The sequence below is a fragment of the Fukomys damarensis genome, unplaced genomic scaffold (genome assembly GCF_012274545.1).
Source record: "Fukomys damarensis isolate Sample0158 unplaced genomic scaffold, DMR_v1.0_HiC HiC_scaffold_17, whole genome shotgun sequence".
In the NCBI taxonomy this organism is placed as follows: Eukaryota; Metazoa; Chordata; class Mammalia; order Rodentia; family Bathyergidae; genus Fukomys; species Fukomys damarensis.
The window spans coordinates 8,398,633-8,416,814 of NW_022900929.1; the positions used below are offsets into that span (position 1 = coordinate 8,398,633).

The window sequence follows — 18,182 nt, forward strand, 5'->3', positions numbered from 1 at the left end:
GAAGGGAGGGCAGGGACAAGGGGAAAAATGAGAATCAAGACCTATTATGTAAAGGTACAGAATCCCAATGATGAATGTAATTGTATTGTATACCTAGATTGTACCAATAACCTCAGTAAAAAGGAAAAAAAAACATTATTACTGAACATAAAGGAAGAAGAAGCTTGAGTCTGTAAGCAATGTGGCCCACTCTCGGGTGGAGAGATAACTGGAAGATGACCCCGCACACACACACATCTCTGTTGGCCCACCACCAGGAAGTGAATCCCAATGATGAATGTAATTGTATTGTATACCTAGATTGTACCAATAACCTCAGTAAAAAGGAAAAAAAAACATTATTACTGAACATAAAGGAAGAAGAAGCTTGAGTCTGTAAGCAATGTGGCCCACTCTCGGGTGGAGAGATAACTGGAAGATGACCCCGCACACACACACATCTCTGTTGGCCCACTGCACCAGGAAGACCTGACCGTGTGGCTGTCAGAGGTGGCTCCCAAGTTGGCTATGCACAGAAGCCCTGAGAGCCTCAGTAAACGCTGAGGATGCCCACCAGAGGGGTCTCTGCAGTGGAACCCCAGTCTCAGAAGTGAGGTTTGGCATCATTGTCTTTGGAGCCTCTCCCCACCTCTCCAGTTGCCAGGCCCCTCCCACCTCAACCTCAACTGCCCCTTTGTGGGACCCTGCGTGGTTGCATTTGAGAAAAGAAATTCTCTGTGTAGAAAAGAAAATGTGGGATTCAGGATGTAGCTCAGTGGTGAGCACTTGTCTAGCATGCACAGGCCCTGGGATGCATCCCCAGTACTCCAAAACAGTGAAAGAAGAAGATATTTAAAGACTGCTGATTGGAAGGAGATCCATCTCTAGGATGTATCAATGAGTAAAAAAAAAAAAAAAAGTAGCGTAGGAACTCAGGCAAAGGTGCTATTGTAATGAATAAACAGGCAAGCAGGCTCATGCATGGGCAAAGTCTCAGGAGACACAGGGCCGGCTTCCTGTGGCCAGCTCAGGACACAAATGTGAAGGACATTATTAGTTTGCTTACTAAACATTCAAATTGTAATTTTAAAATAAAAAATCAGCTGAGTGTGGTGGTGTACGCCTGTGATCCCAGCACTTGGAAGGCTGACACAGGAGGATGGCTGTGAGTTCAAGGCCAGCCTGGGCTACCTAGTGAGCTCAAGGTAACCTGAACTGTATAACGAGACCCTGACCCCCCCCCAAAAAAAATTGCTTCTCAGTCTTTTGACTAAGATCAATTGTTAAAAAAAAAAGGAATGAAATGTGAAAATGAAACCGTAAAGGGAGCTTGTAGTTTGATTTTGGAGTCTGTATAGGGACATTTTATTAATGATAATGCATTAAAAGAAAAATTAAATATCTCTGCTGCAGTTTGGCCATAGACCAAATAAGGCAGATGAGGAGCTTGGGGAAAGACCAGTTCCTATATGTGATAAAGACGCACTGTTCTTAGTCTTTGAAGACTTCATGCACTTCTGTCAATAAACCACTAGTTCCCTGTGCAGCGTAGGACACAGCAAAGACCCCAGCCCACCCTCTTGTTTCCAGCGTCTCTCTGATCAAAGATCCAGGACCCTCTGAGAAGTGACCACTTCTAGGACCAGGGAAGAAAAGATACACGATGGTCCTGGAGCATCGTAGAGCATAAGTAAGAAAGTGCTTGGGCACTGGCCGTGGTGGTGCACACCTGTAATCCCAGCACTCGGGAGGCTGAGGCAGGAGTATCGCTGTGAGTGCAAGACCAGCCTGGGCTACATAGTTCCAGGTCAGTCTCAACTACATAGTGAGACCCTGTCTCAACCCCCCACCACCACCACAACCAAAAAAAGAAAGCGTTTGGGGCCAGAGATTTAGCTCAGTGCCTGCCTTGTAAATGCAAGGACCCAAATTCGATCCCCAGTACAAAAAAATGTGTTTAAGAAAACACTCAACAAAAAACACAGCGGGTGTGTGTGAGCAGGAGTAAGGAGCCAACAGAAAGAACCCCAAAGACCAAAGGTGGAAAACGCTGAGCTGTTAACAAAGTCCTTAACAAGTTGCAGAAGCACGTGAGTCCATAACTGGCATAAATAAGTGGTTGAGCAAAGTAATAAGCAGCGAAGAAGAGAGAAACCTTTTCTGCAGCAGAATTACACACATGTACACTAGCACGCAGTAAAGGGTTGGCCATGGAGCCCTGGGCCTCACACATACTAAGCGAGCACTTACAATTGAGCTGCCCCTGCCCACAACACCACATAACTTGAAGGCAACTGGTTTTCTTACAACAGAAGGAAGCTGTGCCCTTGTTTTGGCGAGACTACCCAGGATTGGTAGGATGTGGGGAGAGGCTCCTCATGTCCCCTGTGGGGTATGAGCAGAGCACGCTGGTAAATCTATCCAGAATCCATGATAGCCTTGCTTTTAAACTAGAATTCTGATTTTGGAGTGAGATTCTCACTTCAGCCTTGTTACAGCGGTAAGTTTTAGCAGCAGTTGAGAAGTGAGCAGCAGCCAGAGAATGGAGACCCACAAACATCGCCATAGAAAGTGCACACTGTGGTTGCCCACGAATGCCAGGAGACCAGCCTTTTCCTGGTCCGGGGTTCGAGTTGAACTTCCACAGATAGAGCACCTGCCAGTCAGGCACAAGTGGTCAGCGCTCACACCTCCAGCCTTCATCTGGGGCATTTGGCTTCTTGATAACCTGTCTGGAGAAGCATCAGCTGCTCCAGGTGTTACCCTGGAAACCAGGCTGTTTGGGGACTTCCTGCCAAAGCACAGGTTCTCTCTCATCTCATTGCTCTGAAGCCTGTGTATCCTCTGAGACCCAAGGCCACTGCCGCCTCTGCCTAGGCCACCCTTCCCTGTGCTATCTCTGTATCCTGGTTCTGCCCGTGCACTCTGTCCCCATCTTTCCTCTAGCCCACTGTGTGCCCCTGGAGGGCAGCTGTTCTGCTTCTCTCTGAATTTGTGGCCCACCTGGGTGCTCTGGAAAAAACATACTGAGCTGATGCTAATGTTACCTATCCAGCACGATGCTTGGGCTTTTTCCACAGTGAAACCAGACCCCAAGAGCTCCAACCTGGGTGGTTTCTGTATTACACTAGCCCTGCTCTTGCAGACTGGGGAGAGGGCGGCACGGAAAATCTGGAAATGCCGCGATGAGACCATGCCTCCGTCCTCAGGCTGGGGAGTGAAATCAGGGAATCACCTTCCCATTTCAAGGTGTCAGGGACAATGTCAGGTCTCTCTCTTCACCCGCTCTTTAATTCCTGATTTTCGTCCTTGTACTTCTAGGAGAAAAAGATGTCATCATATTAGGGGATTTTGGGCAGGGGCCAGATAGCAGTGACTACGATATCCTGAGGAGAGAGAAATTCCACCACCTCATCCCGGTGCACATCTTCACCAACATCAGCACCAAAAACCCCCAAGGCTCCAAGTCCCTGGACAACATCTGGATCAGCAAAAGCCTGAAGAAGATGTTCACAGGTAAGGGAAGCAGACGGCAGCCCTGCTTCCTCCTGTTCTGGAGGAGAGTCGGGGACCCCAGTCCTGTCTGAAGATGTCAGCTCCTCTGTGGACGTTTACGGGCCTGCTGTTTAGGTCACTTGTCCCTCATCAGAGATGCTGTGGCAGTGCTGAGGTTGGAACCCAAGGCCCACACATGCTAAAGATGAGTACTCTACCTCCAGCCCTCCAGCAGGGTCCTTGATGAAAGACAAGAACAACGTTTTACAGAGTTGCAACAAGCCCATGTTGTACTTCAACAAAAATGGTAAAACTAAGCTGGGGATTTAGCTCAGTGGTTCGGTGGCCTGCCTCGCAAGCACAAGGACCTGAGTTCGATCCCCGGTACCAAAAAAAAAAAAATCTCAGAAAAAGAGCAACGCCCGTGTCCCAACATGAGAGGCTTACATGCAGCAGCCAGGCCGACATCCTTAGTCTGCACTGTGTCACCAGCCCCTTCCTCTGGGTGCTGGCTTCCTGCTGGACTCTACGGCACCTGGCAGGGAAAAGTCATCAGAGCTGGTACCCCCAGTCCCCCCCAGAGCCTGAGAGAGACTGAGGCTGAACATATATGGTGGGAGGAAGGGAGAGACCCTTCCGTCCCCAGCCCAAACCTGCAGCCAGCCCCTGACCTCAACACTGCCCAGGACCGGGGCCCGCAGAGTGCCTATGACAGGCTGTGACTGCTTCTGTGACTCTAATTGCTGTCAAGTAGACCTCCAACTTAGTGTGTTTCTAAGTCTACCTTTTAAAAATGCCTTTCCTTTCTCATAAGCCTAAATTACTCTTTTTGATACCCCTGTAGAATTCATAGCATACACACACACACACACACACACACACACACACACACCACCTCCCACTTTAGTGTCATGCTTTACAAAATAAAACCTTCACTGGAGACATCTCGTGAGGCATCTGACCCCGAGTCAAGTACTTTTTTTGTTTTGTTTTGTTTTGCAGGGCTGGGGATTGAATCCAGGGCCTTTGCACTAAGCTGCATCCCCAACCCCTTTTTAGTTTTTCAGTTTGATACAAGGTCTCATTAAGTTGCCCAGGCTGGGCTTGAACTTGTGATCCTCCCTCCTCAGCCTCCCAAAGTGCCAGGATTATAGACGTGTACCCCCACACCTGGCTGAAATACATATTTTGCTGGTCAAACTAGTAGCAATCCATAAATGGTGTGGTCTCCTTACTGTATCTGAAGGACTGGAGGCCTAGCTTCTGGGTATTTTCAGTGCCTACATGTGTGAGCCCTTTTTTGTGTGGAAAGTTGTGTTGGCCGATTGCCTGGGCCCAGCAGCTTCCTTATGCTGACCTGGGGCACCACCTGCAACCTCACCGTTCCTGTCCTGACTTCTGGGTGTCTCCCTCCCCTCCAGGTCACTGGGCCGTGGTGAGAGAAGGACTCACGAACCCGTGGATCCCGGATAACTGGTCCTGGGGTGGAGTGGCTTCCGAGCACTGCCCTGTGCTGGCCGAGTTTTACATAGAGAGGGACTGGGGCAAGAAGGACGGGCCTCGAGACCGCAGCGAGGTCACCCTGGAGCGCAGCGAAGCCAACATCAAGCAGGAGCGGTGATAAGAGACAAGGGGATTTCTCCCCTGGGACCTGGGAGGGCACAGCAGGGGGCGGGCCCTTCTCACCTCCTCCAGGGACATCACCACCCCTGGGGGACAGTGACACTGGAGGAGCTCTTCAGAGTGGGCATGGCGGTCACATCGGAAGTCCGGGAGAATGCGCCGCCCCAGGCTCAGCAGAAGGAGTCCGGTCCTCACCAGGCTGGTGGCAGCGTGGGGTGGGGGGCAGATGGACGGCGCTGAGGCAGAGAGGAGGGAGGAGAGACAGCCTCCCGACCACCAGCTCCAGGCATTTCCAGCTCACTGGCTGCAGATAGAAGAAAGCTTTTAACTGATTCTCAAGGATTTTGACTGGTGATTTTTAGTTTTGTTTTGAAAAAAAAAAAAATAAACAGATAAACCTGCCTGGCTGCAGTGAGCTTGAGACGCTTTCCTCGAGGCTGCGCATGCGTGCCCGGGTCCTTGTTCCCACCTGCCCGTCCCATCCCGGCTGCAGCCCCGCAGAGTCACCTGGCATCTCTGCAAACCCTTCTGCCACCCCCTGTCCCCTGACTCCCTTGCTAGACTCTGTCTTTGCAGCAACATTTCCGCTTCTGGGCACTTCCTGGAGCCCAAGAATTCCATCACAAGGACATCTTGTCCTCCTGCTTGCCATCAAATTCCTCGCCCAGAGGCTCCCTGTGTTGCTCTGAATGGTACACAGCTGTCCATAGCCATAGGAATTTATAGCTGCCTTCCACATCCATGGACTCAGCCAGCCTCAGATAAAAAAAAAAATCTTTTTTTAAATTGCATATGTGCTAAACATACGTGCTTTTTCCCCCTTGTTATTATCCCCTAAACAATATAGTATAACCACTATTTATGAAGCATTTACGCTGTACTAGGTGTCGTAAGTCATCTAGAGATTGTCTGACTTTATGGGACGCTGGGCCTGCTTGTGGATGCCCATAGTCCCAGCTCCTCAGGAGGCTGAGGTGGGAGGATTATATGAGTCCAGGAATTCAAGACAAGCCTGGACAACACAGTGAGCCCTGTCCCAAATAAAAACGCATACGGCAGGATGTATACATGTTACAGGCCAATGCCATGCCATTTAAGGTAAGGGCTACGACTGCGTGGATTTTCGTGTCTCCTGGGGGGCCCTGCAACCCTCTCTTTGTTGAGAATGAAGGGTAGCTGTGTGCTGCTGACTCAGTGCACAGGAAACTCAGCCTGAGTGTTCAAGGAGGGAGGGTCCTGCTGTGTGGTTGGGCTTGGCCTTTCGCTTAGGCTCATCGTGACACTGTCCCATGAGACCAGGTTGATAAAGCCCCCTTCACACCTCCTGAAGGTCCCTGAGCCAGTAAGGCAATGGATGGGAACTCTGGCGGTCAGGGTAGAGGGTCAGCTTGATTGGCCTGGGGCCCGCTGGGGGGATTGGTGGAGCACACTTCTGCGTGTGTCTGGGTGGGTCTGTGTCTGGTCCCTGGCCCTTTCCTCTGCTGCTGCTCCCTTGCTCTGCTTGCTGGCAGCCATGAACTAGGCAGCTTCCCTCTTCCAGGCCCTTCCGCCATGATGTTCCTGCCTAGGAGCCAGCCGACCATGGACTGAATCCCCCAAACTGTAAGCCAAATAAAACCTCTCCTCCTTTACATTGTGGGTGTCAGGCATTGTCCCAGCAATGGAAAAGCTGGACCGATACAGGATTCCAGCCCATGCTCACATTAATGTGAAAGTACAAAAAGGAATAGTGATAAAGTAAGTCCTGGGTCACCCCAGTTTCCCATGGTAGCCTCTCTCACACCGAACACTCACTGTGCACCAGCACTGAGAATCCTCCTGCCACCAGGCCACGTGACCTCAGTAGTTTCTGGGGCCTGTGGCTGCCAGACTGTGATAAGAGTCCTGGCCCCAGAGAATGTGACTCATCTTGGACACAAGGAAAGGCTCTGGGGGCAATTGGGGTGCAGCTGTGCCCCTTCTGCCCTTCTGGGGTTGGGGAGGTCTCCTTCCAGTGGGAGGCAGGCAGCTCCCGTCCCTCCAGCCAGCCTGGGTGGGAAGCCCGGCTCAGCATTCGGAGTCCTTGGGACTGGAGAAGCGCTCCTCAGCAGAGCACGTGTTCTTGGTGCCTCACCTAAAAGTAACAGCCTCACCTGGATTCTCCAGGCAGGCACCCCAAATTGTTTTAGAGAGATGTCTTTTTGCACCAAAGATGTGGACCGAAAAGGCTTCTTACTCTGGTGAGCAGGGGAGGAAGTCCATCTAAATGACCTTTCGAGGGTTTGTGGCAGAGGCTGGGAGCTGAGTGGCAGCCACAGCTCGAGGGCACTCTGCCTGTGACCTGTGCCGGCCACCAGGATGTGCGCAGACTGATCTTACTCTAGCCGGCCCACTTGGCTTTTGCTTTCAGTTGTGATGTTTGTTATTTTTGTTGTTGTTCATTAATAAACTTTATTTTTAAGAATGCCTTTAGGTCTGTGGAAGAGTTAAGCCCAGAGGACAGAGTCTGCAGGTCCTCCCAACCCCCGCCACCCCAGCGTTAACATCACCTTACTGTGGCTCATTTGTCACGGCTGCTGTCCTGTCCTGGTTTACAGAAAGGTTCTTTCTGCACTGTGCACCCTCTGAGTTTTGTCCAATGTACAGATGGGCCTCGTTACAACAGGGTTGCATCCCCATAGGCCCACAGTGAGTTGAAAAGATCCTGAAGTCAGAAAATGCATTTAATCCAGGTGTGGTGGTGCATGCCAAGGATGGCAAGTTCAAGCCTAGCCTGGGGCAACTTAAGTGAGACCCTATCTCAAAATAACAAATAGGAGGGGCAGAGGAGGAGGCTCGGTGCAAAGGTGGTGTCCAAGAGGGGAGGGCGGCGGGTGCATCTAATACAACTCACGCACAGAATATCATTGCTTTGCCCTAACCTGCCTTAAATGACTTCAGGACACTAACACTTTGCCTGCAGTTGGGCGAGATCATCTACTGCAAAATCTATTTGATAAAAAAGTGTGGACTGTGTCATGTAAGTTACCAAATACCTGTATCCAAAACGTGCCAGTGACATTGTCTGTTGTAAGGCAGCCATCGTAGGCTCGGACCGTCTGCGGGACGGCATATATCACAGCACAGCCTCACACAGAGCATCTGCCCCGCACATCCTGTGTGTGTGGCCTTTTAAGGTTAGCTCACCGCACTTCGGCAGCATCCATGGTGCACGTCAGTGGGAGGAAACAGGCTTTTATTAGGATGCACCAGGTTTCCCTGGAAAATCGTGGGAAGTTCTTATCCTCATGCCTGGAAGATTCTGTTAGGTAAAATGTTTTGATGAGGAGGGAAGGGGGTAGTGGGCTAATGAACAGAAGGGCCACCTGCCCCGTGCCATCTGGTCACTTGACAGGCCATCTTCATTCAGGGGTGCTTGCTCTTGAGTTAAATCATCTTTGCCATGGCAAATGACCTTCACAAATCCTTTTTGTTTTCAGGGCCTGTGGTCCAGCCCCCTTGTGTAATCTTTTGGATGAACAGATTATACAAGTTGAACATCACTCTTCTGATTAGAGAACAAGATTATCAAGTTTTCAGCTCACACTTTGATGCTATGTGAAAACCACCAGTTATCCCCATGTTCTGAATAAGAGTATCTCAGCCATCAAAGGCTGAGGTAGGAAGATCTCAAGTTCAAGCCCAGCCTGGATGATTTAGGGGGGTCCTGTCTCAAAAAACAGCTGAGGATGTATCCCTGGGTTTACAAAAGGAGTAGGGTGAGGTTATCTTTTAGAAGCTGCAATGCTGGGCAAAGAAAAAAGAATGACCTTATGACGGGCCACTTCTCAAAGTAAAGCTGATTTGGGGATCCAGGGGCATAAAGTGAAGCAGTGAAATCAATTAATTTACTCTGCCCCCCCCATCCATCACCCTGGCAACCACTGCTGCTTTCCAGCCTCCTGGTTTTTCCCTTCTAAGAGCATCTTGGAGTTGAAATCACACAGTGAAGCTCTCTGTGGAATGACTTTTACACAAGGTGATGGGTTAGGGTCAGGGGTTACAGTTGGAGTAGGGTTGGGTTAAGGGTCAGGGGTTAGAGTTAATGATTAGGGTTAGTTTATGGATTTCAGTTAGGGGTTGGGATTATGGTTATGGTTACGACATCCAAGTTTTTTGTGACTTGTCTCTCTGAGACATACTTTCTTCCTGCGGTCAACCTTCCCTCTTGTGGGTAGCTCCAAACTCCTAGGTTCTCAAGTCCTTGCCCCTCGGCCCCGGGCCCGTCTCCCTGTGAACATCGTTGTCTCCTCTCCACTCCCTCCCTGTTCTTCCTCTTCCTACTTCTGCCCATCAGTGTTGGCCTGGGAGGGTCCTAGCTGGTGCGGACTTGGTGGGAGAAGCCATTGTGCCCTCTCCTTAGAGGAACTTGCATCTTCTAGATGTGATCAGGGCTGGGAGTTCTCAAACCCCAGGCTTGAGGTCAGTCGAGCCTCCTGCATTCCTCGTGGCCCCCATCACAGGGGTTCAGCAGGTGGCAGGGCTTAGCCCACCCCACCCCATCCCCTGTCCCTCCTTCTGTCCCTGGGAGGGCTGAGAGCTCAGTGCCCTGTCGTGCACCAGGTAGCCAGGTTCCCTGTCCTCAAGGTCCACAGACTCAGTGGGAGTGGCGCCCTCACCTAACTGGTCCAGGGAGGAAGAGTGGTTACCCTGGGCTCCCCGAGACTACACAGAAGCTGTTTTCTATGGCTGAGTGTAGTACTGCACATCTGTAATCTCAGCACTGGTGAGGCTGAGGCAGAAGGGTTGCTCTGAGTCAAGACCAACCTGGCCTATACAGTGAGCCACAACCCAACACACATATCCAAAAATCGGCGGGGGGCGGGGGTTGGCAGGGATTTAGCTCAGCGGTTCAGTGGCCTGCCTTGCAAGTGCAAGGACCCAAGTTCAATCCCCGGTACCAAAAAAAAACCAAAAGTCGGGGGTTGAAGCCAACGTCTTTTCACTGATTTGAAGTCTCCACCCTTTAAAAATATTTTTGAGACAAATTCTCACTGCATCACTAGGTTACCCAGGCTGGGCACTAACTTTGAATCCTCCTGCCTCAGCCTCCCAGAGTGCTGGGATCCCGGAGTGCCACCACTCCCACCCAACTAAAGTGGCAGTTATTTTCTAGTCTGGATGACTGCTAAATCATGGCTATTTTTCTTTCTTCTTTAAACCCTGGCTATTATGCAGAGCCAAGCAAAGTGTGGTGGGGACAAAGATTCAGCACAGTGCTCGCATCCCAGCATGAGCCAGCACTCTGCAGATCCCAGGCCCAGCCCAAAGTGGAGGTGCAAGGGAGTGAAGACCACAGCTGAAGACCAGGCAGGAGTACCCCCAGGGTTGGGGTGTTGCCAGACATGCGAGTGGTCACTGTGGGATTGGGGTGATGCTGATTTTCATGGTCCCACCACGCATGGGCCTTTTGTTCTGGCATCTGTTTATTGAGCTGAGTTCTGCCAGTCGGTGATGGACTATCCGGGTGCCTGCGTGCACTGCTGACCCCCACACAGGAATTATTTATCACATGATCATGTGGCCGGGGGTGTGCGAAGGGTTGGGTTCTGCTGCCATGAAGTGTTTGTTCAGTGGCTGCAGGGAGGAAGGCTGGGGCACAAGCAGCCTTGACCAAGGCAGGCATAGGCCAAGGGGGCTTCCTGCTTCCTACTTACTACCCCGAAGATCGAAGGCAAGGAGGCCCTGCTCAGCCCCTGTGGGCTCTGCCCCTGGAGCAGGGCTGGAAACTCCTGCTTCTCTGCCAGGCAGAGCGAGGAGGCAGAAAGAGGCTGTGGTGACCGCTCTGCTTGAGGTTCTCTGTGTTTAGGGCCACCTGCTCCCCTGCAGGCTTCTTCTGGCACTTTCAGGGTGCTGGGTGCCTAATGGTGTCTGGTGAGCAGGCCATACATAGTTCAGGCACCAGTCAGTGATGGGGGTACGGGCACCTGAGCACCCTGTGGCTCCTGTGACTAATGCAGGATTCTGGGAAGGCTGGGGGCACTCGCGGCCCTGGGGTGTCGCTGTGTAAGGAGTGCACTGGCCAGGCAGTGATGGCACAGGAACCTGCTCCTCTGGACAGAGCCGGAGTTCTTCACTCCAGAGACAGGAGGCGAGCTGCCAGACCAGACCTGCTGCAAGCTGTGCTTTGTTTTGAATTCTGACCCTTGGAAATGACATATGAAATAGAAAATGGGAAAACACATTCGCTCATGGCAAACAGGTACTGTCCCAGTTCTCTGCATCAAGGGACCGTGTGACTGTCCTGGGCTGGATATTTGCTGGCTGTCAAAGGTCAGTGTTAGGGAGCCAGGAATCCTGGGATTGGCAGGAGTGGTGGCGCACTCCTGTAATCACAGCACCCTGAAGGCTGAGGCAGGAAGATCGCCAAAATTTCGAGGCCAGCCTGGACTACACTGTGAGTAAGACCAGCCTAGGTTACATAGTGAGACCCTGTCTCAGAAAACTAAAAATAAAACAAGGGAATCCCAGGCCCAGGCCTGCTAGGTGACCTGGGGCAACTGGTGACCTGAATTGAGGCAGTGGTCCTGGGGCAGCGGTCCTCCCACTGGTCAACGCAGCACACCCTGGGAACATGTCTGGCGTGCAGACATGGTTTTTTCAGTTCAGAGCTCTGAATCTAGGGAGCTCTGAGCTACAACCTCAGCTTCCCCCACCTTTTTGTGAGAAAGGTTCTCTGAGTTTTGAGTCGAGGCTGGGATCTATTTGCAATCCTTTTGGTTTAGCCTCTTGAATAGCTGGGTTTATAGGCGCTAGCATGTAGTGTGTGTGTTTGTTTTTTGAGACGGTGTCTCCTATGTAGGCCAGGCTGGCCTCAGCTCACAGTAACCCTCCTGCCTCAGCCTCATAAATGCTGGAATCACAGCCCAGCAGCTGGAGGAATGCTTTAGAACATTTCTGAGCAGATTATCATCGACTTACCTAAGGAGGCAAAGTCACAGGACAATGTAGAAGCCAGAAACTTCCACACTTGCCTCCCCTCGGGGTCTCGGGGGCTGCTGCTGAGGAGTCTGGGTCCTGAGGTTCTTGGAGGAAGATGTGCTGCAGGATATGGCAACCCAGCTAGCCCAGGGCTCCTCCGAGGTCTGCCCCAGCCCGGTCACAGGAGGTCTGCTTCCCTGGGGGTCGGGTCCTCCTCAACCCCCAGCCTTTACCTGAAGGCCACCCAGAGGCTGCAGGGGCCGGGCTGTGTCGTTACTGAGTGTTTCGCGATTAGCTAGAGGAAGCAAGCTGCTGCTGGGCTCAGCACGTGGAGTTCCAGACGGGAACTGTGCCTTCCCAGCTGTGCCTGCAACCCAGAAACAGCGGCCTCTGTGTGTCGGACACTCTGACTCGCTGAGCAGAGAAGTATCTTTGCCAGAGGAGCTGGTAACTTTTCACACGATCTCCTTCTCTCTCATTTCTCTCTAAAGGAAAAACTGGTTTTCCTCAGAAGTGTCTGAGGTAATGATGTTGGTAAGATAAAGCAGGATCTGAATTCCAAACTGCGGGTATCTTGTGCATTGCATTAGTGAAGAGGAACTCTAAGACAGGGGCTTACTGTCCCTACCACCCCTCGCTTTGTTTTTTTAAAATTGTGAGACAGGCCCTCATGCACCAAACTTCCCAGGCTGGCCTTGAATTGTGATGCCATTTCAACCTCTCCAGCAGGTGAGATTGCTGGCAGGCAGCGCTACATCCTTTCTCACGGAATTTGATGACAAACTTACCAGTCTGAGTTTTAGACTGGACAGAGGGGAACTGGATTTTAAAGTAGGCTAGCAGGAATCTTCAGTAACTCTTTCTCCAGGTCTTCACGATGCTGTACTAACTTCTCTTACTACAGTCATTCTTGCTCGAAATCCAAATTACACGTTAGGATCTAGCTCCAAGGGTCAGATAAACTGCCAGAGGAGTGGGGAGGGAAGGGGACAGAGTAGAGCTAGGGGTCCCTCTGGTGGCAACATCTGGAAATTCACTAAGGCCCCTGCTCAAGCCTCCGAGACTGACAACTCTAAACTGTCAATATCTAATCAATGACACAGTGACCCAAACAAGTCACATGGAACTGGATCTTCTACTGGGAGCCAGTGACAAGAATACTGTCTTCCTAAGTGCCCGTCAGCGTCCCTGTAGGATCCAAGCTACTTTTCTTGGAGATTTAATAGTAATTAGGAAAGTGCTTCCAATTTGATACAGGTATTTTATGTGTTTTGGTGCTGGGGACTGAGTGAACCTTGGCCTTGCACATGCTGGGCAAGTGCCCCAGCAATGAGCTACACTTTCAGCTCTGATAGAGGTGTTTTAATACGGCCCAAACCAAATATTTAGTTTATTTAAATTTGAGATGTTTACCCTTAGGATGTTTCTTCTTTGCTGCTATTAGGAACTTCAGTACGCTGCATCTGGCTGTTACCATCATGAGTCTCTATGAATACAGGTTATTTCGAGTTATCTCATCCACATGGCAGGTGGAGAGTTCTACAGAGCTCCACAATGCCTGGGAACTACTCTCCAGTAAAACCCCTTATTCGTAGGGCTCTTGCTCCACAGCCAGCTGACAGATAACTGGTATGTCACCTCCTGGCCCTGGTTTCAAGGCACTAATTCCCTTGGCTGCAGGAGCAACACTGAGCACAGGAGGCTGAGACCCATAGCCGACAGGCTTTCTGAACTCAAAGACCACCAACCCGGCCCTCTCGCCAGCACTCTTCATGTCGGCTCCTTTGGGTACCCAGGCTTCCTGCCCTTCGGTGCTGGGGATGGAAGCCAGGGAGAGCCTTGCCCTCGTGAGGCCAGTGCTCACCACTGAGCTGCACCCTGGCCCTACCTGGCTGCCGAGGACCCCGGTGGCTGCTTTCATGGCCTGCCCCTCCCTGGGCTAAGCTTCTCAGGCTCCAAACACTAGCCTTGGGAAGAGCAGCGGTGAAGTGTGAGCAATCACCACTGGGCACACAGCCTCTCACTCGGATTCAAACACTCTCACTGTGGTTGTACCGCTCCCTCCCAAACGGTCTTCTCTTCTTCCTCAGATCTCCCACACTCCCTCAGGTCTTCCCTTCTTCCTCTGAGATTTCCCGCACTCAGCAGGGCTCCTGCCCCTCTGCAGGTCCCGAGTGAAGCTTTATAAATGAACGGTCACTGCGGCCCTCTCTCCTCTTCCCTCCCCACACCCCAGGGGCTGTGAGCAGAACTAAGCAGGGAGGAGGCCCTGCAGATGCAGCATTTCTCCACGAGTAAGGCCGCTAGGAGACAAAAATCCACTAATGTCTTTTGGGTAATCACCACACGATGAAACACAAGAAAGGTCACAATAAAAATATAATTTGGCTTTCAGAGAACAGAAGTTTACATGCATACAGTAAATGTCCACACACTTCATTTTTGCTACTTGTTTTTATTATAACTCGACAAAAAATGCCCAGAGACATACCATACAAATTTTAAGCGCTTTTACAAAAGTGAAAATACAAAGAAATGAAAACTATGGATTTATGTTTGCAAACCATTTTTCTTTAAATCCAGCTGGTGTTAAAATTTAACAGATTATCAAAATATTTGCTTGGTCCAACTGTATGTTAGAATTATAGTGGACACAAATGATGAAATCCTAATTATCCACAATCTGTGGTGAATAACTATTACAGTTCAAGTCAGTACGGTCTTCAACTAAGTATTGTTGCTAAAGTTTTCTGTTCATTAAAATTTTTATTTTTGGGAACAAAACAGATCTGACTTCTATTTCAGGAAAGACAATAAACATTTCATCTTCAAGCTCAATTTTAAAGCTGAAAGCACTTTAAAGTATTTCTGCTATCTGAAGCTACTTTTGGTTCACTGCTAATTTGTAAAACATTTTAATGACAATGTGATTTAAGTTCATTTTTTTGTCTACAGAATCCTCATGTTTTTCTATCTTTATACCAAAACAGTAAGGCAAGAAAGCCGTTCCTTTTCCAAATCGGACAAAGAAAACATCTAGCCACTTTAAAATTCAGGGCTAGGACCACTGCAAAATACCCCAGTAGGAAATTAAGGCTGCTGTGATTTTTCTTTAAACAATACAGTAAGTTTAGCAGTGTTCCTGCCCGCTTATGTTGGGTTTACAAACATCTGGGCTGAAGTCACAGGACACAGGTACAGTACTGCCATTTCTGTCTACACTTGTAAGACATGGCTTTCACAGTCAGTTTTAAGACAAAGTTGGAAAACACTACACTGAGCTGAAAGTACACGATTATGCCGCAAGGACAGCCATTCAAGGTAACGGCAGGTGCTGGTGGCCCCTGCTGCTTCCTGGAACACAGAGGTGCTGGGCCTGCAGTCAGGATGGCGAGAGGCAGTGCTTTCTGCGCTCCAGAGGACCTGGCGGGCACCAGCTCAAGTCTCTTCTGGGTGTGTAACATCCTTCTCTGCGACAAGCCTTTCATAAAGCTCACAACCCAGCCTGACAAGGTTTCCTGAGATCACTGCTAGCACGAAAGGGACCAGGCTTTGCAGTAGGAAGCTACCAGGGTAAGCACCATGGTTTGGCCTGAGCGAGGTACAGCGCACTCTCGGGGGACTTTGGGTAAAGACTGCAGTTTCAACCTGGAACAGGTACCACTGCAGCATCCCTTCTGATCTTTAGAGTAAGCTGTGCGAGAGCTATCTGATTCCCAGTATACACAGTCAAGTATATACGAAACCAATTACCAAGCGAGGTGCGGGTGCTGACAGCAGGAGAAATACAGCAAATACAACTCTCACTGCTGAACTTACCCCATGCTATCATTGGTGGATGAAGCTGAAGACTGGGATGTCAAGGCTGGGTGATCCGGTGGGAATGCCTAGAGATTTTATTGATCACAGCATGGTCAAGTTGACCCTAGGTTCTAGGTCAGGCTATCTGTCCCCTCCTTGTTACATATTCCCAAAAAAGTGAGTAGCTTCCTGCCTCTCCAACCATTTTGATGTGTGCAGCACACATACATCTCATTTCTATGAAGAATGCAGACGGAAGAACCTTAAAACTGTAGAAGTTTTAATGGGTATAATAGATTTCAGGAAGTAAAAAGTGTTTAGTTAAGAGAAAACTGGGCAAAAAGAGGCTGGGGGTGTATCTCAGTGACAGAGCACACACAATTTGCTAATTGAGTTTCTAGAAGCTGAGGAGGTGAAATAATACTGTATTAAATAAAGGACTTAAGGACAACTTTTCAAATTGCTTTTCTCCTTCCTTTAACATTACTTAACGTTAAGAGAAATAAGACATCCAAGCCATAGCTGGCTTTTCAGAGTGTCCCAAGACTGAGTTTTCAAAGGAGAGCACACAGTCACACTTACAGTGTGCAGGGCAGGGCAGGCTCCACCGCAGAGCTGCCTCAGTGCCGGGGCAGATTCTGCCATGAGATGCAACCAGGAGTCTTCGGAAACACCGAGCAGGCGTGATTTCAGTCCAGTCTGTCAAGACTGAGATGCAAACAGGACTACCTCGCTCTGCGGCCCACAGAAACATTTTAGGGAAGCAGTCTGTTTGCATTTAACCTAAAAATTCAGCTGAACACTGAGGACCATGCTTCAGAAAACTCAAGTTAAAAGTCACTCTCTCCTCTTGTGGATCCACTGGCACTGCTGCACCTAGCTGGGACTCCCTCAGGACAGCTGGTCTGCACCGGGCCTAGATGAGGGCCTGCAGCTCCCTGTCCGTGAGCTCGTTCACCTCCATGATCTTCTCCAGGTGCTCCCTGTACCGCTCGTGGTTCTGCAGGAAGTGCGGGACCCGCATGTTCTCAGTGACTGCCAGGCCTTTCAGGCGATCCACATCTTCATAAGACACCTGGAAAAGAGCACAATTTAAAAATCAACTACACAACCAGGGATTTAGCTCAGTGGTTCCACTGACTGTCTCACAAGCGCAAGGTTCTGAGTTCAATCCTGGGTACTGGGGAAAAAAACTACAATTTACCTTTAAGATGGATTTCTGCCCAGGATCTTAAAAGGGAGCATATGGATAGTTTTCAAATTACTGTTTCATTTTTTGAGACAGGGTCTCACTATGTAGTTCAGGCTGGCCTTGAACTCACTATAAAGGCCAGGCTGGCCTCAAATTCATGGCAATCCTCTTGCTTCAGCCTCCCGAGTGCTGGGATTATAAATGTGCACCACCATGCTTGGCCTCAAATTAACTTTAGTAACTGCAAAATACCAAATATCAGTGGCTTTTTTTCTTTATTATGTTAAATAAAAACACATTTGCCTCCTTGTGCTATGACCATATTAAAGACTACTGCAAGTCACTATTTGATTTAACTCTCTATCTTGGGCCTAAATCAATCTGTCTAAAAAGTAGGCAACTAACTTTATGGGTGTTGTGAGACTTCAAATCCAAATAAAACTCCCTCCAAATCAAATAAAGAATATAGATAGGGCCAGGGATTTAGCTCAGTGGTGTTGTGCCTGCTTTGCAAGTGCAAAGTCCTGAGGTACTGAGTTTGGTCCCTGGTATCACAAAATAAATAAATAAATAAAGATCACAGAATGACTGTTAAATTAGCCCCATTATATATTAGATTCCTATTTCTACTTATTTCACTTGAGAAACAATGATTTGTGATTTGCTATTATCTTCTTATTTTTGAGTTTTTCTAAGTATTTTTTTTTAATTTCATATTTCATTCTCCTATGTAGAATGTCAAATTTTCACATGTATTTCTGTTAGGTTTAGTAGTAAAGCTTTTCAGTTCTATAAATTATCTTTTTCATCTTTAAATTTCAAAACATGGTTGATTTTAGTAAAAGGAGAAAGATTTATATGATCTGAAGAGAAACCAGAGTATAATATTGTTGATTTTAAATACTACCATATCCGACCAAAATTCTTCCAGGTTTAGGCTGGGGATCTAGCTCAATGGTTCTGCCACCTGCCTCGAAAGCAAAAGGAGCCGAGTTCGACCCCTGGTACCAAAAAAAATTCTTCCAGGTTCAGTGGGAAGGCTTTCTGGAAAGAAATCATGTTCAGGGCTGGGGATTTAGCTCAGTGGTTGTACCACCTGACCCATAAGCACAAGGACCAGAGTTCAATCCCCAGTACAAAAAAAAAAAAAAAA

The 18,182-nt window shown here is 49.2% G+C and overlaps 2 protein-coding genes across 3 annotated transcripts in view; one reads left to right on the forward strand and one right to left on the reverse strand.

The window, feature by feature from the left end:
* Eepd1 (endonuclease/exonuclease/phosphatase family domain containing 1) overlaps nucleotides 1-6,703 on the forward strand; it is a 101,463-nt gene extending 94,760 nt beyond the window's left edge. The window contains exons 7-8 of the mRNA XM_010640496.3: nucleotides 3,301-3,495; nucleotides 4,896-6,703. Of these exons, the coding sequence (XP_010638798.1) occupies nucleotides 3,301-3,495; nucleotides 4,896-5,095 (395 nt within the window). The 3' untranslated portion in view covers nucleotides 5,096-6,703. The remainder of the gene's footprint in view (nucleotides 1-3,300; nucleotides 3,496-4,895) is intronic.
* Nucleotides 6,704-16,301: 9,598 nt separating this feature from the next.
* Nucleotides 16,302-18,182, reverse strand: part of Kiaa0895 (KIAA0895 ortholog) — a 55,367-nt gene continuing 53,486 nt past the window's right edge. For both annotated transcript variants that reach the window (XM_010640493.1, XM_010640492.1), the window contains one exon: nucleotides 16,302-16,912. In XM_010640493.1, the coding sequence (XP_010638795.1) occupies nucleotides 16,754-16,912 (159 nt within the window). In that variant the 3' untranslated portion in view covers nucleotides 16,302-16,753. The remainder of the gene's footprint in view (nucleotides 16,913-18,182) is intronic.